The sequence below is a fragment of the Mesoplodon bidens genome (assembly GCF_964165515.1).
Source record: "Mesoplodon bidens genome assembly, chromosome: 1".
NCBI classification, from domain to species: domain Eukaryota; kingdom Metazoa; phylum Chordata; class Mammalia; order Artiodactyla; family Ziphiidae; genus Mesoplodon; species Mesoplodon bidens.
This window is the reverse complement of record NC_138176.1, coordinates 182783643-182804409: the sequence shown is the minus strand read 5'-3', so window position 1 is coordinate 182804409 and position 20767 is coordinate 182783643. Positions and strand designations below refer to the sequence as shown.

Below are 20767 nucleotides of genomic sequence, written 5' to 3'. Positions count from 1 at the left end.
CCTGAAAAAATTACAGAATTAAGTGAGCAATTAAATTGGAGAATTCTCTGTCTCTGGTTACCATTCTGACCTATTTTCTAATGAACTACCAGAAGGGAAAAAATTTATCAGCACTGAAAAGAGAAAGACTCATGTTAAAATTCTTCAAAGAAGTTTGAAAGCATGCACCAGTGGCCAGTAACTGTTTTATTTGAGAGAGATGTTTATACCTTATCTTTCTCTCCTCAATAGAAGTTCTTTTTTTGCTGGAGAAGATTTTAAAATCCTAAGACTTCCTCTGACATGTGGGAATTGATTTGGAAGCAAACAGGGTTAAAATACCAGGAGCCTTAAAAGTTCATTTATTTAACAAGTATTTATTGAATCCCTACTATATGCAAGGATTGTTTTAAGTCCTGGAGATAAAGGAATGAACACAATAGATACAAATCACTGCTTTTAAAGAGCTTACTTTCTGATGTGAAAGACAAATAATAAAAGAGGTAACTATGAATACATATAGAATGATTGAATGTGATTCATGCTAAGGATAAAAATAAAGCCAAGAATGGGAAGAGGAAGTAGGTCTGTGCATGCACATTTAATTAGGGTGGCCAGGAACTGAGAGGTGGCATTTTATGAAGGTCCTGAAAGGAGTGAGGGGAGGACCTCTATGGATAACCTGGATTATCTGGGTCAAAGGCACCATAGCCAGAGGGACCACCAGGGCACAGGTCCCCAGGAGGGAGTGCGTTTGGTGTGAGGAACAACAAGGAGGGCAGTGTGTCTGGAGTGGAGTGAGAAGGGAAAAGAGTAGTGTGAGATGAGGTCAGAGAGGAAGAGGCTGGGGATGAGGCGTGGGGAGGCCGAGTCATGCAGGCCACTGTTAAGGACCTGGACGTCTGTGTCAAGAGGTTTCAGATGTATTAGTATAGATGGCCCCTTCTACACAAATCATTGAACTGCTACTGTCCAATTCATGCTTATCGTAAATTTCCAATGTCAACATTGTGGGAGATATCTTCTGTTCAGAACGTGTGTTTCTCTCTTTTTATGGTTCTTTTGATAGCCAACTATAGGGTTATATTTGAGGCTGTTAAAAAATTTCTGGTTTAAATTTGCCTTAGTTGGGAAAGACAAATACATATTGCTTCGTGCTAAAAAATATGCAAAGTCTTCTGCTTACTGTTTTTTGTTTTTTTGTTTTTTTTAGTATTTATTTATTTGGTTGTGCTGGGTCTTAGTTGTGGTGCACAGGTTCCTTAGTTGTGGCGCACAGGTTCCTTAGTTGTGGCATGTGAACTCTTAGTCGCAGCATGTGGGATCTAATTCCCTGACCATGGATCAGAACCTGGGCCCCCTGCACTGGAAGCATGGAGTCTTATCCACTGCGCCACCAGGGAAGTCCCTTCTGCTTACTGTTATGAGGTAATATTTCAGTGAAATAGTGCCTCCCCCCCCCACCGCTTTATTGAGATGTAATTGACATATTACATTGTGTAAGTTTAAGGCATACAACATATTAATTTTGTAACACTTACCTGTTGCAAAACGGTCACCACCAAAGCATTAGCTACCACCTCCATCCCGTTACACAATTACCATTTCTTTTTTGTGATGAGAACATTTAGGATCTACTCTTTTAGCAACTTTCAAATATATAATACAGTATTATTAGCTATAATCACCACACTGTACATTAGATCCCCAGGACTTGTTAATCTTGTAAGTGGAAGTTTGTGCCTTTTGACCAATATCTCCCCATTTCTCCACCTCTCCCAGTCACTCTACTCTCTGTGAATTTGGCTTTTTTAGATTCCACATATAAGTGATATTATACAGTATTTGTCTTTCTATGTCTGACTTATCAGTGAACTATTACTTAATATAACCTTGCTAACTACCAATGAAATATTTGAAAGCTTGTTTAACAAATTAAATCTACAGTTATAATTAGCATACCTTTACTGATTTCCTCTGCACTGCAGCATTTAAAACATTTTCAATTGATATATAATTTACATATTGTAAAATACATAAATCATAAACATACAGCTTGATGAACTTTTAGAAATGTGTACACCTTGTGTAACCATCACCCAGATTAAGAAATGGAATATTTTCAGCTCCCAGCAGGCTCCCTCTTGCCCTTACTCAGCCAATATCCCCTCAAAAGTCATCACTATTCTGACCTCTATCACCATGGGTTGGTTTTGCTTGTTCCTGAATTTCATTTAAATGGAATCTTATTGTATGTATTCTTTTGTGTTTGGCTTCTTTCACTCAACACGAAATTGTGAAATTCATTTATGTTTGTTGTGTGAAGCAGCAATCTGCTGTTTTTCATTGCTGTGTTGTATTCTAGGATATGATATGATAATTATTTACTTTCTACTGTTGGTGGACATTCATGCTGTTTCCAGTTTAGAGCTGGTTTTTTTTTTTTTTTTTTTTTTTTTTTTTGCATTACATGGGCCTCTCACTGCTGTGGCCTCTCCCGTTGCGGAGCACAGGCTCCGGACGCGCGGGCTCAGCGGCCATGGCTCACGGGCCCAGCCGCTCCGTGGCATGCGGGATCCTCCCAGACCGGGGCACGAACCCGCGTCCCCTGCATAGGCAGGCGGACTCTCAACCACTGCACCACCAGGGAAGCCCTAGAGCTGTTTTATGATGACTCAGTGGTTTTACCTGGTGATAACTCTAGGAGTTGCTCAGGTATACAGAATTTATTGCCCCAAATACATTGTTTCAGTTGTGTCTGCTCATTTGTACCTCCCACTCCTCAATTCTTTGGTCCTTCTGCTGTTTAGAACAAGGAAGTTCCTATTGGAACCTGATATTTACTTACATTTTATTATAAAAATTAGTCAAATATGCTCTGTGCTTGAAAAAGGAAAGAAGTGGTTTTCTTTATTTTTTTTCTTATGTATAAAAGTACCTGAGCATTCATACAATTCAACATCAAAAAAACAAACAACTTGATTAAAAAATGGGCAGAACTGAATAGACATTTTTCCAAAGAAGACATGCAGATGGACAACAGGCACATGAAAAGATGCTCAACATCACTAATCATCAGGGAAATGCAAATCAAAACCACGATGAGATATCACCTCACACCTGTCAGAATAGCTATCATCAAAAAGAACACTAATAACAAATGTTGATGAGGATGTGGAGAAAAGGGAACCCTCCTACACTGTTGGTGGGAATGTAAATTGGTACAGCTGCTGTGGAAAACAGTATGGAGGTTCCTTAAAAAACTAAAAAAAAAAAGCTACCAGATGTTCCAGCAATCCAACTCCTGGGTATATACCTGAAAAAAACAAAAACACTAATTTGAAAAGATACATGTACCCCACTGTTCATAGCAGCATTATTTACAATTGCCAAGATATGGAAGCAGCCTAAGTGTCCATCAACAGATGAATGGAGAAAGAAGATGTGTTGGGCCTTCCCTGGTGGCACAGTGGTTAAGAGTCCGCCTGCCGATACAGGGGACATGGGTTCGAGCCCTGGTCCGGGAAGATCCCACATGCTGCGGAGCAACTAAGTCCGCTCGCCACAACTACTGAGCCTGCATTCTAGAACCCGCGAGCCACAACTACTGAGCCCGCATGCCACAACTACTGAAGCCCATGTGCCCTAGAGCCTGTGCTCCACAACAAGAGAAGCCACTGCAATGAGAAGCCCACTCACCGCAGTGAAGAGTAGTACCCCTTCACTGCAACTAGAGAAAAGGCCACGCACAGCGATGAAGACCCAACACAGACAAAAATTAATAAATAAAATAAATAAATAAATAAAAAAGATGTGGTATACATATATACAATGGAATACTATTCAGCCATAAAAAAGAATGAAATTTTGCCATTTGCAGTAACATGGATGGACTTGGAGAGCATTTTGCTAAGTGAAATAAGTCAGACAGGAAAGACAAATACTGTATGATATTACTTATATGTGGAATCTAAAAAATACAGCAAACCAGTGACTATTACAAAAATGAAGCAGACACACGGATATAGAGAATGAACTAGTGGTTACCAGTGGGGAGAGGGAGCGGGGGAGGGGCAATATAGGGGGAAGGGAATAAGAGGTCCAAACTATTAGGTATAAAATAAGCTACAAGGATATATTGTACAACACGGGGAATATAGCCAATGTTTTATAATAACTATAAATGGAGTGTAACCTTTAAAAATTGTGAATCACTGTATCATACACCTGTAATTTATATAATATTGTACAGCAACTATATTTCAATAAAAAATACCTGAGCGGGGCTTCCCTGGTGGCGCAGTGGTTGAGAATCTGCCTGCCAATGCAGGGGAAACGGGTTCGAGCCTTGGTCTGGGAGGATCCCACATGCCGCGGAGCAACTGGCCCCGTGAGCCACAATTACTGAGCCTGCGCGTCTGGAGCCTGTGCTCCGCAACAAGAGAGGCCGCGGTGGTGAGAGGCCCGCGCACCGCGATGAGGAGTGGCCCCCGCTTGCCGCAACTAGAGGAAGCCCTCGCACAGAAATGAAGACCCAACACAGCCATAAATAAATAAATAAAATTAAAAAAAAAAAAAAAAAAGAATCACTAGACTTTGAAATTAAAAAAAAAAAAAAAAAAAAAATACCTGAGCATTGTAACCCCTGTTTTCTTTAGAATCAGAGGCAGCTCTCTCTAGATTATGCAGCTCTTCTGGGAGTTTGTAATTACTGTTATCAAAATTGGATACCTGCTGTTATGGGCTGAATTTATCCCCTTCAAATTCACATGCTGAAACCCTAACCACCAGTACTTCAGGATGTGATATATTTGGAGATAGTACCTTTGAAAAGGTGATTCAGGCCCATTATGGTGGGCCCTAATCCAATCTGACTGATGTCCTTATTGAGAAGAGAATATTTGGACACACAAGATAGACACCAGGGGCACACAGGCACAGAGAAAAGGCCATGTGAAGAGGCAGCAAGAGGGTGGCCATCTGCAAGCCAAGGAGAGAGGCCTCAGAGGAAACTCATCCTGCTGATGTCTGGATCTTAGACTTTCAGCCTTCAGAACTGTGAGAAAATAAATTTCTATTGCTTAAGCCAACCAGTCTGTGGTATTTTGTAAAAGCAGTCCAAGCAAACTAACACACCTCCTCAAATAATTTTCCAAACACCATAGGGTAACATTTACAAAATAAGATGGCTCTTTCTTAATTTTTCATTTTTAATCAGGAACTTAGCAAACCCCAGTGTGTGAATGTACCACAAACCAATCATTCAGTAGCAGATCCATGCAGCCTGCATAGCCTTCCTTTCTGATTTGGCTGTCCCTCGTCGACACCTGCTGCCCACAGAGCCCCAGAAGGCGCTTCATCACTGCTGAGGTTTACAGCACACCACCCTACCCCCAACCGTGATGAAACCACCACCTAGTACAAGAATGCTACTGTCTCCTGACTTTCCAAAAGTAGCGGCTATCTTCCAGAGAAGGGGTGAGTTCTGTGCAGAGGTGGGGAGAAGGGCCCCCTTCTCAAATATGTGTGACACTTTGTCACGTTGGCCCCAAAGCAGCTCTGCTATGTTCAGAGGCTCCTAAAGTTTCTTTTAAAGACGTTTTGATCAGCTTCTGCTGCTGACTCTGACTATGCTCCAGTTCAATCCAAGTGGTGGTTGTGGAAGTACGTGCCATCTTATATACCTTTGATTTCTCCCATGGAGACCCAAACTTCCAAACAAACTCCCCCTCCTTCCCCAATTAAAATCTACCCTCCCCAAATATCAGGGAACATGAGTCCCCGCTCAACCAGTCTACATGCCCTGTGACTCTTGTAACCAATGTGTGAATCATTACAAGGTTGGTGGTATTGTGGGCTGTAGGAATAGGATTATGCTTTTAAAATTTTATTTATTTATTTATTTATTGGCTGCATGGGGTCTTAGTTGCAGCACGCGGGATCTTTCATTGCGGTGCACGGGGCTCTTCCTTGCGGTGTGTGGGCTTCTCTCCAGTTGTGGCGTGCGGGCTCAGTAGTTGCGGCGCACGGGCTTAGTTGCCCTGAGGCATGTGGGATCTTAGTTCCCCGACCAGGGATTGAACCGGCGTCCCCTGCATTGCAAGATGGATTCTTAACCACTAGACCACCAGGGAAGTCCTGTAGAATTTTATATTTAACTTCTCTTTAAGACATGGATAAATTCAAGATTAATTTTTTGTGTTTTATTCTGGGGGTGCTTTAGAACTCAAACGTTTATTTATTCTGTCAAAGGGAAGAAAATGATTAGTAATTACGTTGAAAGAAGCACTTTCAACGCAGCTTTTCCCAGGATAGTTCTTCCAAGATCTAGTCTTCTTTTTAACCTTCCTTCTCTTTGCCCCCACCCCCAGTCTCTTCTAACTCTGTCACCTCCCCATCTGTCCCCTGAGGTCCTGAACTGGCCACTTCCTCCTCCACAACTAAACCCCTGTGGCTAAATCCTGTATTGTTTTTAATAATGTCTTTTTAGTTTCATTTTGAAATAATTTCAAACTACAGAAGAGTTGCAAGAATGGTACAAAGAAAGGCCATATGCCTTTCACCCAAATACATCAATTGTAAAAACATCTTGCCACTTTCTTTACTTTCCCTCCCTCCCTCTCTCTCTCTCTCTCTCTCTCTCTCTCACCCACACACACACACACACACACAGGGTTTTTTTCCTGAATAATTTAAGACAGTTGCAGAAATCATATTCCTTTACCTCCAAATACTACAGATTTTTATATAAGGATCTTCTCTTACATAATTATCAAAAAATTTAACACTGATATAAGACTATTACCTAAAACATGGTTCACATAAAAAATTTGCTAGTTGTCCCAATTTGCTAGTTGTCCCTTTCCTCCTTACCTCCAGGACCATGTTACATTTAGTTGTCACGTCTCTTTAATCGCCTTTAAAACTTTATCTACCATGAAATCTACATTGTTTGGAGATTACAGGGCAGTTGTTTTATAAATGTTTTCAATTTGGGTTTGCTGGATGATTCTATTCAGGTTATGCCTTTTTAGCATAATTAGAACTTTAGACTTACATACGCTATTTCTGCCACAAAGCAAAAGATGCATTTAAGCGTGTATAAAAGATCATAAAAGATGCATTAAAAAATCACACACTCTCAACAGGCTGCCATTGCTTCAAAAGCAGACAATCCCACCTATATGCTAAGAGGAACACATGTGATAAACTAGTTCACTTTGACATATTAGTGCTTGAAAACTATCCCCCCAAGTCAATAAACCTTCTAGGTTCCACTGTATTTTAAAAGAAAAATTTACTAACCCAAAGTCACAAAGGCATATGCTTTTCATTGCAGTTGTGGGCTGCTTTTCATGTAGGAAACTCTCTGCATGTTCAAGGGCGGGAATGATGTAATTTTACCTGGAGTTATTTTGAAAAAGGCCCTCACTAGGAAACACGCCAGGAGTAGCCCACTTTCTATAATAGATGCACCGAAGCTGTTACTCCCTCTTTGGTTTGTCTTGGTTTTCCTGAGGTTTATATATCACCTAGCAAGGTTTTTAGGGACTGGACTGCAGAGCAGTTAAATTTTGGGTTGCAAAAGTTCAAATGTTTGGGGAGAGAAAGCCCAATCAGAGCCGGGCTGGTTTGGGGCAGTGTAGAGCCATGAACTCACTGAACAGCTGTGAGAGGCGAGCGTGTCGTAATGAAGGAGGGGTCCAGGGAGGGAGGTGAGGTTCAAACACAGCACTGAGCTGTCTTCAAGTTTGCCCAAGGTTGGCCCTTTTCTGATTATGCCCCATGAACCAAAAAGAAAGCAAAAGAGAAAGCAAGTTTATTACAAAATATAGAATTTTATACTTAGTGAGGATTTCAAATACAGGTTTTATTTAAGCCTGGCTGTTCTTAGAATGAAAATTTGCTATGAAGTGAGTAAAGGAAATATTGTTTTTCTTTTTATCTTTTAATATAGTGAAGAAACAGAGCATGACGGTTTTCTCTCTCTCCATTTCCCAGGTAACATTCCCAGTGTCTTCATGTCTTTATGTCCCCTCCCTCCCTTTTTTTTTTTCCTTTGTAGAAGCAGCAGCAGCAACTTTGCACACAGATTTTGAGAGCAACAGGTGTAAGCCACTGATTGCATATGAGAAACCAAAGTTCCCATGTTACAGGCAAGGTGAGTAGCACGAACAGGAGGCAGTATTGTACAGAATGGCTAAAGAAATAACCAGTGAATGCAGCCTGTGGGATTTTTTACTTATATTGCATCCTCAGAATACAAGGTTCCTATAGCTGAGTGAACTGAGTGTCTGTGGAGTTCTAGAGTTATAGGAACATCCCTGTAAACTTTTAATTGGAATTTTGAGCCTGGAATCATGTTGAAAGTTTTAGGGGAAGTACATCATTTAAACTAGTATCTATATGATGATAATGGGAGAAACAGTGAGATACTTATCAAACTAATTTTCATCGGTTGCTGAAACAGTTAACATTGAAGTACATATTACAGTTAAAAAATAGTTTTTTGGTTAGGTAATTTAGCTTATAATACCTTTAAGGTATTACTTATAGTCAGACTCCCCATAACTTTGTTTTGTTTTAATCTTTATAATTTCTTTTGTTGTTGTTGTTGTTAGAAAGCTGAGTGGATTTTGAAAGTTCTCATCAAAAGAAAACAGTTTTGGGGCTTCCCTGGTGGCGCAGTGGTTCAGAGTCCGCCTGCCGATGCAGGGGACACGGGTTCGTGCCCCGGTCTGGGAAGATCCCACATGCCGTGGAGCGGCTGGGCCCGTGAGCCATGGCCGCTGAGCCTGCGCATCCGGAGCCTGTGCTCCGCGATGGGAGAGGCCACAACAGTGAGAGGCCCGCGTACTGCAAAAAAAAAAAAGAAGAAAAAAAAAAAAAGAAAAAAGGTTTTGTAACTATGTGTGGTGATGGATGTTAACTGAACTTACTGTGGTGATCATTTTGCAATATATACAAATATCGAGTCATTACGTTATATAACCTGAAACTAATATAGTATGTCAATTATATCTCCATTAAAAATGAATAAATAACCATTGCCAGAGAATAAAGCTTTCAGTTTTTTATAATTTCTTTCAAAGTTCACTTTGTAAATACGCCTTGCTTTGTAAGTTTTCCAGTGAGTATAAAAGGGTGTCATTAATGTCTCCATTTGGTTTATAACAATCTCAATTTATTTAAATGCTCTTCGTTGTAATTTAGAAGATGGAGCTGATTCTTCTTGTATTGCAGGATGATAGGTATTATTGGAACCACCTGTTTTAGAACTTTTCTTGCGTAAGTATCCTGTGATCATAAAAACTAAGAGGTAAGAATAATGTAGTTATTGCTTCTATTTTGCAAATATGAATAACCTATAAACCAATATGTTCACTGCTGACAAGGAGAACAATTTCTAGTCGGTGGAGTTTAAGATGCTTAATTTTCCAGTCCAATAGGTTTAGGTTAGTAACTGAAAACAGAAATCTTTTTCAGCACGTTTGGGGCTTCTCTCTTTTCTCTGCTTTCCTCAGAGGAGCTTCCTCTCCAGAGTCTTCTTCTGGGGAAATAATAATAAGGAGGAAGGCGACTGTGTGGCCAAAAAAGTGGATGGAACTGAAAAGGGTGGTAGCACATCGGAGGGAGGAAAGGTCTATATGGGAACCTAATGTGGACTCTGGGCCTTTGTGGCGGGAAAAAATGGAAGGGACACCTAGGTGTCCTGGTGATGGGCTGGATCCTCGTCACTGGGTTCCTTGTGGTGGGAGGAGGGGTAAGTGTAAAGATCTGGCAGTCTTTAGGCTCTGCATTATTTTGTGAGTCTCCAGGAGGGGTGAATACCTCTTCCTGTCCTGTGGGGAGAAAAGCGCAAGTCAGGAAACAGGCCTGATGACAGGAGCAGAGGGGAGAGTCTTCAGGTGGAGGCAGGGGAGAAAGAGGGGAAGAGAGAATTCTAGAGTCTCAAAACATGTTTGAGAGAACTGCCCAGGCCAGTAAAATGAGACATGGACACTCCTTATGACCCAGGAATTCCACTCGGGGGAATTTACCCAAGAGAAATGCGTGCTTATATCTACAAAAGACTAGTTCAATAACGTTCACAACAGTCTTATTCATATTAACCCAAACCTGCAAACAATGCCAGTGTCCATCAATAGGAGAATGGATAAACAAACTGTGTATTCATACAATGAAAGAATACTCAGCATGGAAAGGAAGAATTACTAATACAACAACATGGATGTATCCTATGACGTTATGTCGAGCAAAGAAGTTAGACACAAAAGAGTACATACTGTGAGATTCCATTTTTATGAAGTTCAAGAACAAGCAAAACTAATCTATGGTAAAAAAAAAGTCAAAAATAGTTAGCTCAGGGTTAGCGTAGGTGTTATTTAGTGGAAAAAGTAACTAGTGAATTCTTTAGATCTCGATCTGGGTGGTTGTTACATGAATATGGAGATAGATATACACACACATTTACATTTGCACATACATACATATATACACAAAAATACAAATGTACACACATATGTATACACACACACATATCTAAAATGTGATCAATATATACCTTTAAGATTTGTGCATTTTATTGTGTATAAATTATAAATAAATAAAGAAAATTTGATGGAAAAAAAGTAATGTAAAGAAAAGGCCTGCTTCACTTCCCGAGCAGTGAAATCATTCCCTGAAGAGGAAGGGAGGGAACATCTACTTGCTCCAGGGGAACGAGCACTGAGGACCAGGATGACATTAATTTCTGAGAAGAAATTTGGATCAACCTCCAGTGTCAAGGTCTTCCCTCTAGCTGTATCATACAATCAAACTGGCTACGAAAAAGCAAGCTTTCCTTTAGGAAATTATTTCTTCACTCCCTTAGAGACTTACCAAAACAGGCCTGGAAAGGGTTGCTGAGTGTGAATGATGGAAAAATGAATTCCTCACAGTAAGTTAAGAGCTAGATTCCCCTCACCTTTAAAACAGTTGAATTCAGGTTTCTTGGTTGTACTGGGTATGCTTATTCATAGCCCCTTCTAGAGATTCTGTTTCACCCATAATACCTGGAAAGGTCAGTACTACACTCCTTTGGCTATGGCTGATTGGACTGTTGTTAGACACTCAACTCATTCATTGGCTGGCCAGTGACCAATCAGCTTCTCACTCAAGAATTTCAACAAAAAGACACAGCTAGTGGAAAATGTTAGTGGAAGTGGTAGGGCGGGGGCTGGAGTGTCAGATATTAGCCAGTTGAATGTTGAATAAACAGAGAAACCAATATTTCCATAGCTGTAAAATGGGGAAAGCCTCTCAAAGAGAAAAAGAGGCAAGTGCCTATGTGGTAACAGAGTGATGAGGAGAGTAACCTTGGCTCTTGACTTTCTCAGGGCTGGTCTTTTTGAGGGCTGGCTGTACTTAAGGTCCTTGGAAATATCTTTATAATAATCACCCCACCTCCAGCTCTATTCTTTTTCTTCTAAGCCAGCTTGAATGGGTGTCTGTTTATTGAATTAAATACTGACTCTTTCTCCCATACTCACCCAGGCTACTGAGTATTAAAATCTTATGGCTGAAACTAGATTAAGACATTTCAAACTACAGAAGATGATTAAATCCCATATTACTCATTCTTTCTTCTACACAATCAGATCAATTCTGAACCTTTATAACATGAAAACTTTCTGCTGAGAATCCAGTCACTAGGGGAGAAGCTAGCCTTATTCTTAAATTAAAAAATTTTTTTTATATATTATTAACTGCGTTGGTTCTTCGTTGCTGTGCACAGGCTTTCTCTAGTTGCAGCGAGCAGGGGCTACTCTTCGTTGTGGTGCGTGGGCTTCTCATCGCGGTGGCTTCTTTTGTTGCAGAGCATGGGCTCTAGGCATGCAGGCTTCAGTAGTTGTGGCTCGCGGGCTCTAGAGCGCAGGCTCAGTAGTTGTGGCGCATGGGCTTAGTTGCTCCGCGGAATGTGGGATCTTCCTGTACCAGGGCTCGAACCCGTGTCCCCTGCACTGGCAGGCGGATTCTTAACCGCTGCGCCACCAGGGAAATCTGAAGCTAGCCTTCTTCTTAAGCTCCATCGTGACATTTTGCTATCAGATCAGGCTTAGCTAGGTCTTGGGCTCTGCCATTCAGTAAGCTGGACTCCGGTTTTTAAAAAACCCACCCCTTGTGCTTTTTCTATTTCTTAAAACTGAGGCTACTCTCCAAATCCTCCTGACAATGGTGCTCTAGGCATCTGGAACCAGCTTTTTAAAAGCCCAGGGCCATGAATGATTTTTTTGAAATAGTTTTTGTGGAATGGAGGAAACCGAGTCAGATTCCAGTGGATTAAATAGGTGGGGAAAAAAAGACTCAGAAGCGTGTAGAGTTCTCTTTGAAGTGAGAGAAGTAGATCCAAAGAAGTTTATGGTAGATCATGTCTCATTTCCTCAGGGAGGCCTTCCCTCCCTTGAGGCTGGCTTAAGGCCCCTGGCAATATGCTTCCCTCGCACCCTGTGAGTCCACTTTCATCATATTCATCAGTCATGTGATTACTATTCAGCGGTTATATTCCTCCTCCACGGAAGTATCTGCCTGATCATTCTCTGTACCTGGTCTCATTGCTAGCCCAGTGCCTACAGTGGACCTGAACAGACTGAGAGAAATCTCAGTTTCCATAATTTTCAAAAGTTACCACATTCCTACCTCTCAGGGATAATGTGATCATTAATAAGCAAATATTTCTCATTATGTAACATACTGACATGACACCGAAGATACTGAATATCAAACACAAAGAGCTCTTTTGCAGCCCTAATTAGACCAAAGTAGGTCAAATATTTAAGTGCAGATTGGAAACACTTTGAGAGGCAGAACAGCATAGGATCCCTGAGCTCTGCTGTTTAATAATTGTGTGACCATTGACAGCTTCCTTAACTTCTCCCAGTCTTCTTTTCCTTATTTGTAAAATGGAGAAAATAATACTACCTATCTCACTGGCTTGTTGTAGTGTCTAAAATAAGATATGTAAAGTGCTGAGAACATGCCTGACATATGCATTTGGTAGGTCTTAGCTGCTGTTATTGGGCCTCCATCAAGACAAGGCCTGTTGACTCTGTTGGTCATTGCTATGTCCCTAGTACCCAGAACAGTCCCTGGCTTAGCTTCGTGCCCAGTACATAGCTGATTAATTGAATGAGGCAGATGTTGAGTGTAGATGCTGAGTTCCTCTCTGTAGATTTTTGTGAAGCTCAGTATTTCATTCCAGTCCCAGAAAAAAATTAAAAAAAAATTTTTTTTGGCCTCGCTGCCTAGCATGCAGGATCTTAGTTCCCCCACCAGGGGGCGAACCTGTGCCCCCTGAAGTGGAAGTGCAGAGTCTTACCCACTGCACCACTAGGGAAGTCCTTCCAGTCCCAGGAAAATTGCAATAACTTACATTCAAAATTAGAGGATAGGGCTTCCCTGGTGGCGCAGTGGTTAAGAATCCACCTGCTAATGCAGGGGACACGGGTTCCAGCCCTGATCAGGGAAGATCCCACATGCCGCGGAACAACTAAGCCCGTGTGCCACAACTCCTGAGCCTGTGCTCTAGAGCCCGCGAGCCACAATTACTGAAGCCCGTGCACCTAGAGCCTGTGCTCCCCGACAAGAGAAGCCACTGCAAAGAGAAGCCTACGCACCGCAACGAAGAGTAGCCCCCGCTTGCTGCAACTAGAGAAAGCCCTCACTCAGCAACGAAGACCCAATGCAGCCAAAAATAAAATAAATAAAATAAATTTAAAAAATTAAAGGATAATAAAATAATCAAGACCCAAAATATTGCTTGGAGTTTGGACATCAATTTTAAGTGGGTTTACTATAGTCTAGACATGAAATTCATCGTATGCTAACAACTAGTACTTTAAAAAAAAAAAGTAAGGGTGAGATGACCTTTTTTTTAAAAAATATAATTATCTGTAGTCTATGGTTATTTGGGCAGACAATAGCTGGTTTGTAGTGAACTACCTTGATTTCTAAGAGAAGTAAGTTTTATACTTGATGTATAAGTATGCAGTTCTTCTTTTACACTTGGAGTATCACAAAAATTCTCAGGTGCCTTTAGAGTCGAACCAAAAAGAAATATGTCCTGTGATTAATTTGCTCACAGTAACTGCGACTTAATTCATTTTGTAGACTCACAGAATAACTGGCTATTTTAGCCAACTCTCTAATTTTACAGGTAAAGACACTGGAGTCCAGTTCATACAAGTTTACACAGGCCTCTTTCAATCCTATGCTATAAGTCTAGTAGTTTCAACAGTGTGCAGGTTACTTTGTTTAGTGCTGTGACAAATGCAGAGATGATAAAGACATGGGGCCTGCCCTTGAGAGGTGGGGAGATGCTACAAATACATGGATCTATAATGCAGAGAAGAATGCAGTATGGACCATGGGTGATATACAAATTGCTATAAGAACTCAAAGATGTCAGAGGAGGAAGATTGCAATTTTAAAGCTATGTGTCTTAAGAAAGCCTTATGTGAAGGTAATACTATAGTGACATTAAACGTCACCATGTGAAGCAGAATTTCAATAAACAGAGGTGAAATCAGGAGGGGGGGCAGCCATAGCTGCTGCTGTGGAGGAGAGAGAGAACAGGGTGGGTTTGGAGACCCACACATGACCCCGTCTGGCAGAGCCAGGGCATGTGTAAGTGGGTGATGGCCTGGAGCCAGGGCTGCCTGGAGAGAGTGAAGCTGCATTTGAAGATCTTTGAGGCTAGTCTGAGGGATAGTGGGGAAGAGTGAGCCTAAATCAGAGATCACATTTTAATGGTGTTTTTTTTTTTTAAAATGTGAATAAACCTCTAATCTCATTATAACTTATTTAGCTACGTATTTACAAGGTTTCCTGAAGAGTGGTTGACTTTCTGGAAAGGTGTCCGGTGTCAGGTTTTGTTTTATGGTGCCACTTTCAGATGTCACTTTTTTTTTTTTTTTTTTTTTTTGCAGTACGCGGGCCTCTCACTGTTGTGGCCTCTCCCACTGCGGAGCACAGGCTCCGGACGCACAGGCTCAGCGGCCATGGCTCACTGGCCCAGCCGCTCCGCGGCATGTGGGATCTTCCCAGACCGGGGCATGAACCCGTGTCCCCTGCATCGGCAGGCGGACTCTCAACCACTGTGCCACCAGGGAAGCCCCTCAGATGTCACTTTTAGTGGGTGATGTTTGCAGGTCTTGTCTTGGGAATCGGGCAGGTGTTCTTTGCAGTCTGTCTCCTTGCCCTCTGATCTCCTGAGTGCATGCAGAGATTGGACAAGGTGATCTCTGGTGGCCTCACCACCACCTCTGATGTCCCTGCCCCTTTCTGTTCTGTTGTGAGCTTTGGTGGATGGGCGCAGGGAACTTGCTAGGGGATGACTAGGGTCTGACTGAGCCCCTGCAAAGCCCCAGGCCACGTGAAAGTGGTGGAGGACTCAGTTTGACTGCTGGGGCTCTCCCCCTTTTCTTTCCTGTCCCCAGGGTTTGCAAACCAATGCTCTGGCTCAGGCCATCTGGAAATTTTGTAGTGGGGGAAAAGGAAAGAGAAAGGAGTAGGGGAGAAATTGAATCTAATAGAATCTTAAAGAAAGAAGTCTAGGCTAACCTCCGCAGCACCAAGACACAACTGACTAGGTGTGATTAACTAAAGCAGTTAATAAAGAGAGACGGAACACCCACCACGGGCAAAATACCGTGCTGTTGAGCGTATAAGAGGTGGACACTGCTGTAATTCAGGGTGGAACTTGTTAGCTCCATATCAATAATAACTGGTATTCATAGAGTGCTTGAAGGATGAAGAGCTCTTCTTGCATGATAGCTCATTTGGTCCCCACGACCCCATAATGGACATCACTAATGCTGTCACTTCACACTGGAGGACATGGATATCAGAGCAGGTAAGTGTGTCTAAAGTCACATAGCTAGGGCTGAGACTAGGACCTTCCGATGGTAAAATTCAGCCTCTTTCTCTTTAACCACACAGGCTGATGAAAGCTGACATAAATATTTCCAATTCATGATATGTATAATCATGGAGCCAAATTTTGTCTTTTCACACAACTTATTAATTACTGGACCCACAGTAGAATAAAAACAAAACCCTTACCTTCTGCCACAGTTACCACCAACCAGCAGACCAGCAGCCAGTAGGAGAAGCAGAGTCTGTGAGCCATGGCTTCTACCCCAAGCAGTCACCGCCTTGAACCCAACGTGGCTTAAAAGGGGTTGGTGAGTCACCGGCCGCCTGATTCAGGGAGTTTTCATTTGCATAGTGGACCACAGGGATTAGGGCCTGCGGTGTGAGGGTAAGAAATCAGCAAGGAAATACCAGACAGTATTTGTCAACCAGAGCTTCTTGTAATGACAGCCAAACATCATTCATCTGTCCTTGGTTGGAGTTGGATTGTGGACAACCACGCCCTCACTATCCTTTTAATTCCTTCAAATCTTTCCCTCTTAGTGCCTTCTCATTACTTGTGTATATAGGTCTCCCTCAGCAAGAGAAAGAATCTGTCCAGGAAATATTCAGCACCGCTTCCCTCTGTGTAGCTTACGTACTTAACAAAACCAAACAGGACAGGGAGGACATTATCTAAAGGCCTTGTGACCCCGGCAGTTTGAAGAGGCTGTTCACAGATCTCGGATCAGGGATTAAGGCTTCTTCTCTGCTTTTGTCAAGGAGCCAAGAGCAGCAGAGTCAGAAAACGATCTTCTCTAGTAACCATCATGGTCACTGTCTCAACAAACATGAAAATTTTGGGAGATTAACTTAGTGATTTGTCCTTCCAAGTCCCCCTCTGATTCATCAAATTGCCCTAAGATGCCTGGTTTGTTTCCTGTCAGCTGCTGGAGGAATGGGAGTGGGCGGTCACAAGTGCTTAAAAGCACCGACGTTGGAGTTAGAGATGATCATACTAAGTGAAGTAGATCAGAAAGAGAAAGACACGGGCTTCCCTGGTGGCACAGTGGTTGGGAGTCCGCCTGCCAATGCAGGGGACATGGGTTCGTGCCCCGGTCCGGGAGGATCCCACATGCTGCGGAGCGGCTGGGCCCGTGAGCCATGGCCGCTGAGCTTGCGCGTCCAGAGCCTGTGCTCCGCAACGGGAGAGGCCACAGCAGTGAGAGGCCCGCGTACCGCAAACAAAAAAAAAAAAAAGAAAGAGAAAGACAAACACCATATGACATCACTTATATGTGGAATCTAAAATACGACACAACTGAACTTATCTATGAAACAGAAACAGACTCAAAGACACAGAGAACAGATTTGTGACTGCCAGAGGGGAGGGGGGTTGGGGGAGGGATGAATTGGGAGTTTGAGATTAGCAGATGCAAACTTATATATAGAATGGATAAACAACAAAGTCCTACTGTATAGCACAGGGAACTATATTCAGTATCCTGTGATAAACCATAATGGAAAAGAATATGGGGCTTCCCTGGTGGCACAGTGGTTAAGAATCCGCCTGCGAATGCAGGGGACACGGGTTCGATCCCTGGTCCGGGAAGATCTCACATGTCACAGAGCAACTAAGCCCGTGGGCCACAACTACTAGAGCCCACGCAACTAGAGCCTGTGCTCCGCAACAAGAGAAGCCACCGCAATGAGAAGCCTGCGTACCACAACGAAGAGTAGCCCCCACTCTCTGCAACTAGAAGAAGACCGCAAGCAGCAACGAAGACCCAATGTAGCCAAAAATAAATAAATAATTAAAGAAAAAGAATATGAAAAAGAATGTATATATAACTGAATCACTTTGCTGTACAGTAGAAATTAATGCAACGTTGTAAGTCAACTATACCTCAATAAAATAAATTTAAAAAGAAAAAAGAGCATGGACCTTGGAATTAGGACAAACTGGTTCCAACCTTGGTTCCTTTTCTTACTAGCTGGGTGACTTGAAGCCTCAGGTGCCTCATCTGTAAAATGTGGCTTGTAGTATTTCCCTCAGAGGAGTGTTGTGATGAATAAAAGAGGTAATTGACATAAAGCTCCAACCACAGTGCCTGGCACATGAAAGGGAGTTGTTGTGGCAGTTGTGGCAGTTAAATCACAGTGACTCCAATTCTTTGTTCTCTTAGGAGGTTATACTTGCCAACTCATTCGATCACTCAAAGGCCTTTACATCGAGCAGCCCTTCAAAGCCAGGACCTGCGTTCTCTTTTGTTCCTTCTGCAACAGCCAGGAAAATATTCTGCTCAACGTGGCATGGCAATGTGATTCCAATGCAGAGGGCAAAGTAGTATATGTAATACACCCCAATTGACATAAAATTAATTATGTTTCTCTGCTTCGTAGCCCCCAGTACCTCCTTTATTGTAACACTCAAACCCTTTCCTGCTATTCCTTAGTTAATATTTAATGTCCCTGCCAGACTGAAAGCTCCATGACAGCAGGAACCCTATCTTTAGCCCCAGCACCTACACCAGAGCTAGATGTGGCACAGGACACGACGTCAACAGAGCCACTGAATCTAAGGAACTGAGCTTGTTCCCTACTTCCTTTCCAAACTGCTGACCAATCGTCCATTTAATCATCTGTTTCTAGAATTTTGCCTAGGATTATCATCAAGCCTGTGGAATTTACCATTTCCTAGTTGGTGAGTGTTTGCATCCTTACATTGCCATGCCAATAAAATTAGATCCACATACTCTCTTTACTACCCAGTGTTCTGTTTTATGGATTTATTGCAAATTATTTAACCAAACATTTTGTTGATGGACATTTGTATTATTTCTTCTGATCCTCTTTCTTTTCTGTATTGGATTTCTGATGACCTTTCACTTGAAATGCTGATGAAAATAAATAAGAAAAGCAAAATTGTATATGTATTTTTTCTGTTCGCATCTATTGTCCTGAAATTTATAAAGGAATAAAACTTCAAAGGGAACAAAATTTTTTAAAGTTTCATCGAATTCTTTTTTTTTTTTTTCCTGATTTTTTTTTTTTTTGGCCGTGTGGCATGCGGGATCTTATTTCCCCAACCAGGGATTGAACCTGTGCCCCCTGCAATGGAAGCGCAGAGTTTCACCACTGGACCGCCAGGGAAGTCCCTCATCGAATTCTTATTTGACAGAAAATTCTAACTTATATATTTACTGTTGGTGTATAGAGTAAGTCTTGACAGTCTTATTTATTTGTATATTGCAGTTTAGCCCAGTGATGTTGAGAAAGGCTGGACTGCTCTGTCCATCTGCAGCTTTGAGGGCCGCTCTGCAGAACTGCTTCTCACATGCTCAGGGACCCCCAGGTTATCTGCTTGAGGGATGATCAGCTGCACCTTGCCTCGCTCATCTCTGCAGTCCTATTGGGATGAAGTCCCCGTTTTGCTTCCAAGCCTTAGAGAACCAAAGGCAAGCTACAGTTATGTCCAGTGAGGCTAGTCTCCTGCTGCAGAAACCGCTGAAGCTGTCTGGAGGAGGCGTTCCCCTTACATGGCCGTGTGAATAATCTGGGAAGCTGCCATCAGGACTCCCGCGAATCAGGATTACAGGTAGCATGGGGAGTGATTGGTATCGGGCCTGCACCCTGAGTCAGGCTGAGAGAGTAGCGGCTGGCGCTGCGAGGCTTATTTCCCGGTGGCCTGGGGGTGGCGTTCTCTGTCAGAAGGAATGGGGCACATACTCCTTCAGGGAGTCTATAAGTTCTGTGGTTGGCGCCGATTTGAAGGTGCCGCTTCTGGAATGGCCTGTATGACTCTCCTGCTAGGCTTGCTAGGGCGTCTTCTGCTGGGATTTCTCCTAAAAGGGATTTCAGGCACCTGAGACATATTTCCAACTCCACCATTTTGCAGATCAGAGACTGAGGCCTGGAGAAGTTTCCTAACATCATCCTAGTGATTTAACAACAGAAAGGCAATAACGTCCTGCTCAGGATCAGAGTGATGCCCAAGACATGAGAGCCCTCATTTATCAATGGTTTGAAACAGTATTAAAACAGTGGGATAAATCAGTGTTCTAGTCTCTGTCTTGCCACCCATTAACTGTGAGACCTTGGACCAGTCGGCCTCACTGACCCTCAATTTCCTCATCTGTATAATATATCATTTGCTGTATTCTAAGCATCACTGTTCTAATTATTGTACATACATTAAGCCATTTAATTCTCAAAATAACACAGTGGGGTAGGTACTATTGTCATCCCCACTTACAGATGAGAAAATTGAGGCACAGAGAGGTTAAGTCACGTGGCTGGTACGTGGCAGAGCCATGATATGGACACAGGCAATACGGCTCTAGAATTCTTGCTCTAATCACTGTGCTAGGTGGGCTCTGATCCCCTGGGCATCAACTTGCTGCTGTAAAAGCTCTGTGAAACTATCCTGAAAATTCACCAATGTACTGTAGGGCAAAAGACTTGGTTTGTTAAAACAATGTTTTTTCCAAGGCAAAATAAATAAAGAAAAAAGGTAGAGGGGCAATTTACAGATTAAAAGAGATTTAAGAGACATATCAAACAATTACAACGTTTGGACCTTATTTGTATTTTTTTTTTTTTCTTTTCTGCCATACGCGGGCCTCTCACTGTTGTGGCCTCTCCCGTTGCGGAGCACAGGCTCCAGACACGCAGGCTCAGCGGCCATGGCTCACGGGCCCAGCTGCTCCGCGGCACGTGGGATCTTCCCGGACCAGGGCACGAACCCGTGTCCCCTGCATCGGCAGGTGGACTCCCAACCACTGCGCCACCAGGGAAGCCCTGGACCTTATTTGGATCCTGCTTCAAATAAACAAATCATTAAAGAAAATACAATTGGGGAAATGTAAACACCTACTGGATATTTGATGATATTAAG

General features: G+C 42.5%; 1 protein-coding gene across 1 annotated transcript; it reads right to left on the bottom strand.

Moving 5' to 3' along the window:
* Positions 1 to 7828: 7828 nt before the first annotated feature.
* On the bottom strand, positions 7829 to 16202 carry ODAPH (odontogenesis associated phosphoprotein). The gene is made up of 2 exons (XM_081245097.1): positions 16081 to 16202; positions 7829 to 9821 (listed from the first exon to the last, which is right to left on the bottom strand). The coding sequence occupies exons 1-2, from the start codon at positions 16145 to 16147 to the stop codon at positions 9436 to 9438; spliced, it is 453 nt and encodes a 150-aa protein (XP_081101223.1). The 5' UTR covers positions 16148 to 16202; the 3' UTR covers positions 7829 to 9435.
* Between the last annotated feature and the right edge of the window lie 4565 nt (positions 16203 to 20767).

What these genes read in the sequence shown, in the direction of transcription:
- ODAPH (XM_081245097.1), bottom strand. Translation starts at nt 16,147, where the DNA reads ATGGCTCACAGACTCTGCTTCTCCTACTGGCTGCTGGTCTGCTGGTTG. An exon ending in GGTGGTAACTGTGGCAGAAG is followed by an intron (nt 9,822 to 16,080) that starts GTAAGGGTTTTG and finishes TTCTCCCCACAG; the next exon opens with GACAGGAAGAGGTATTCACC.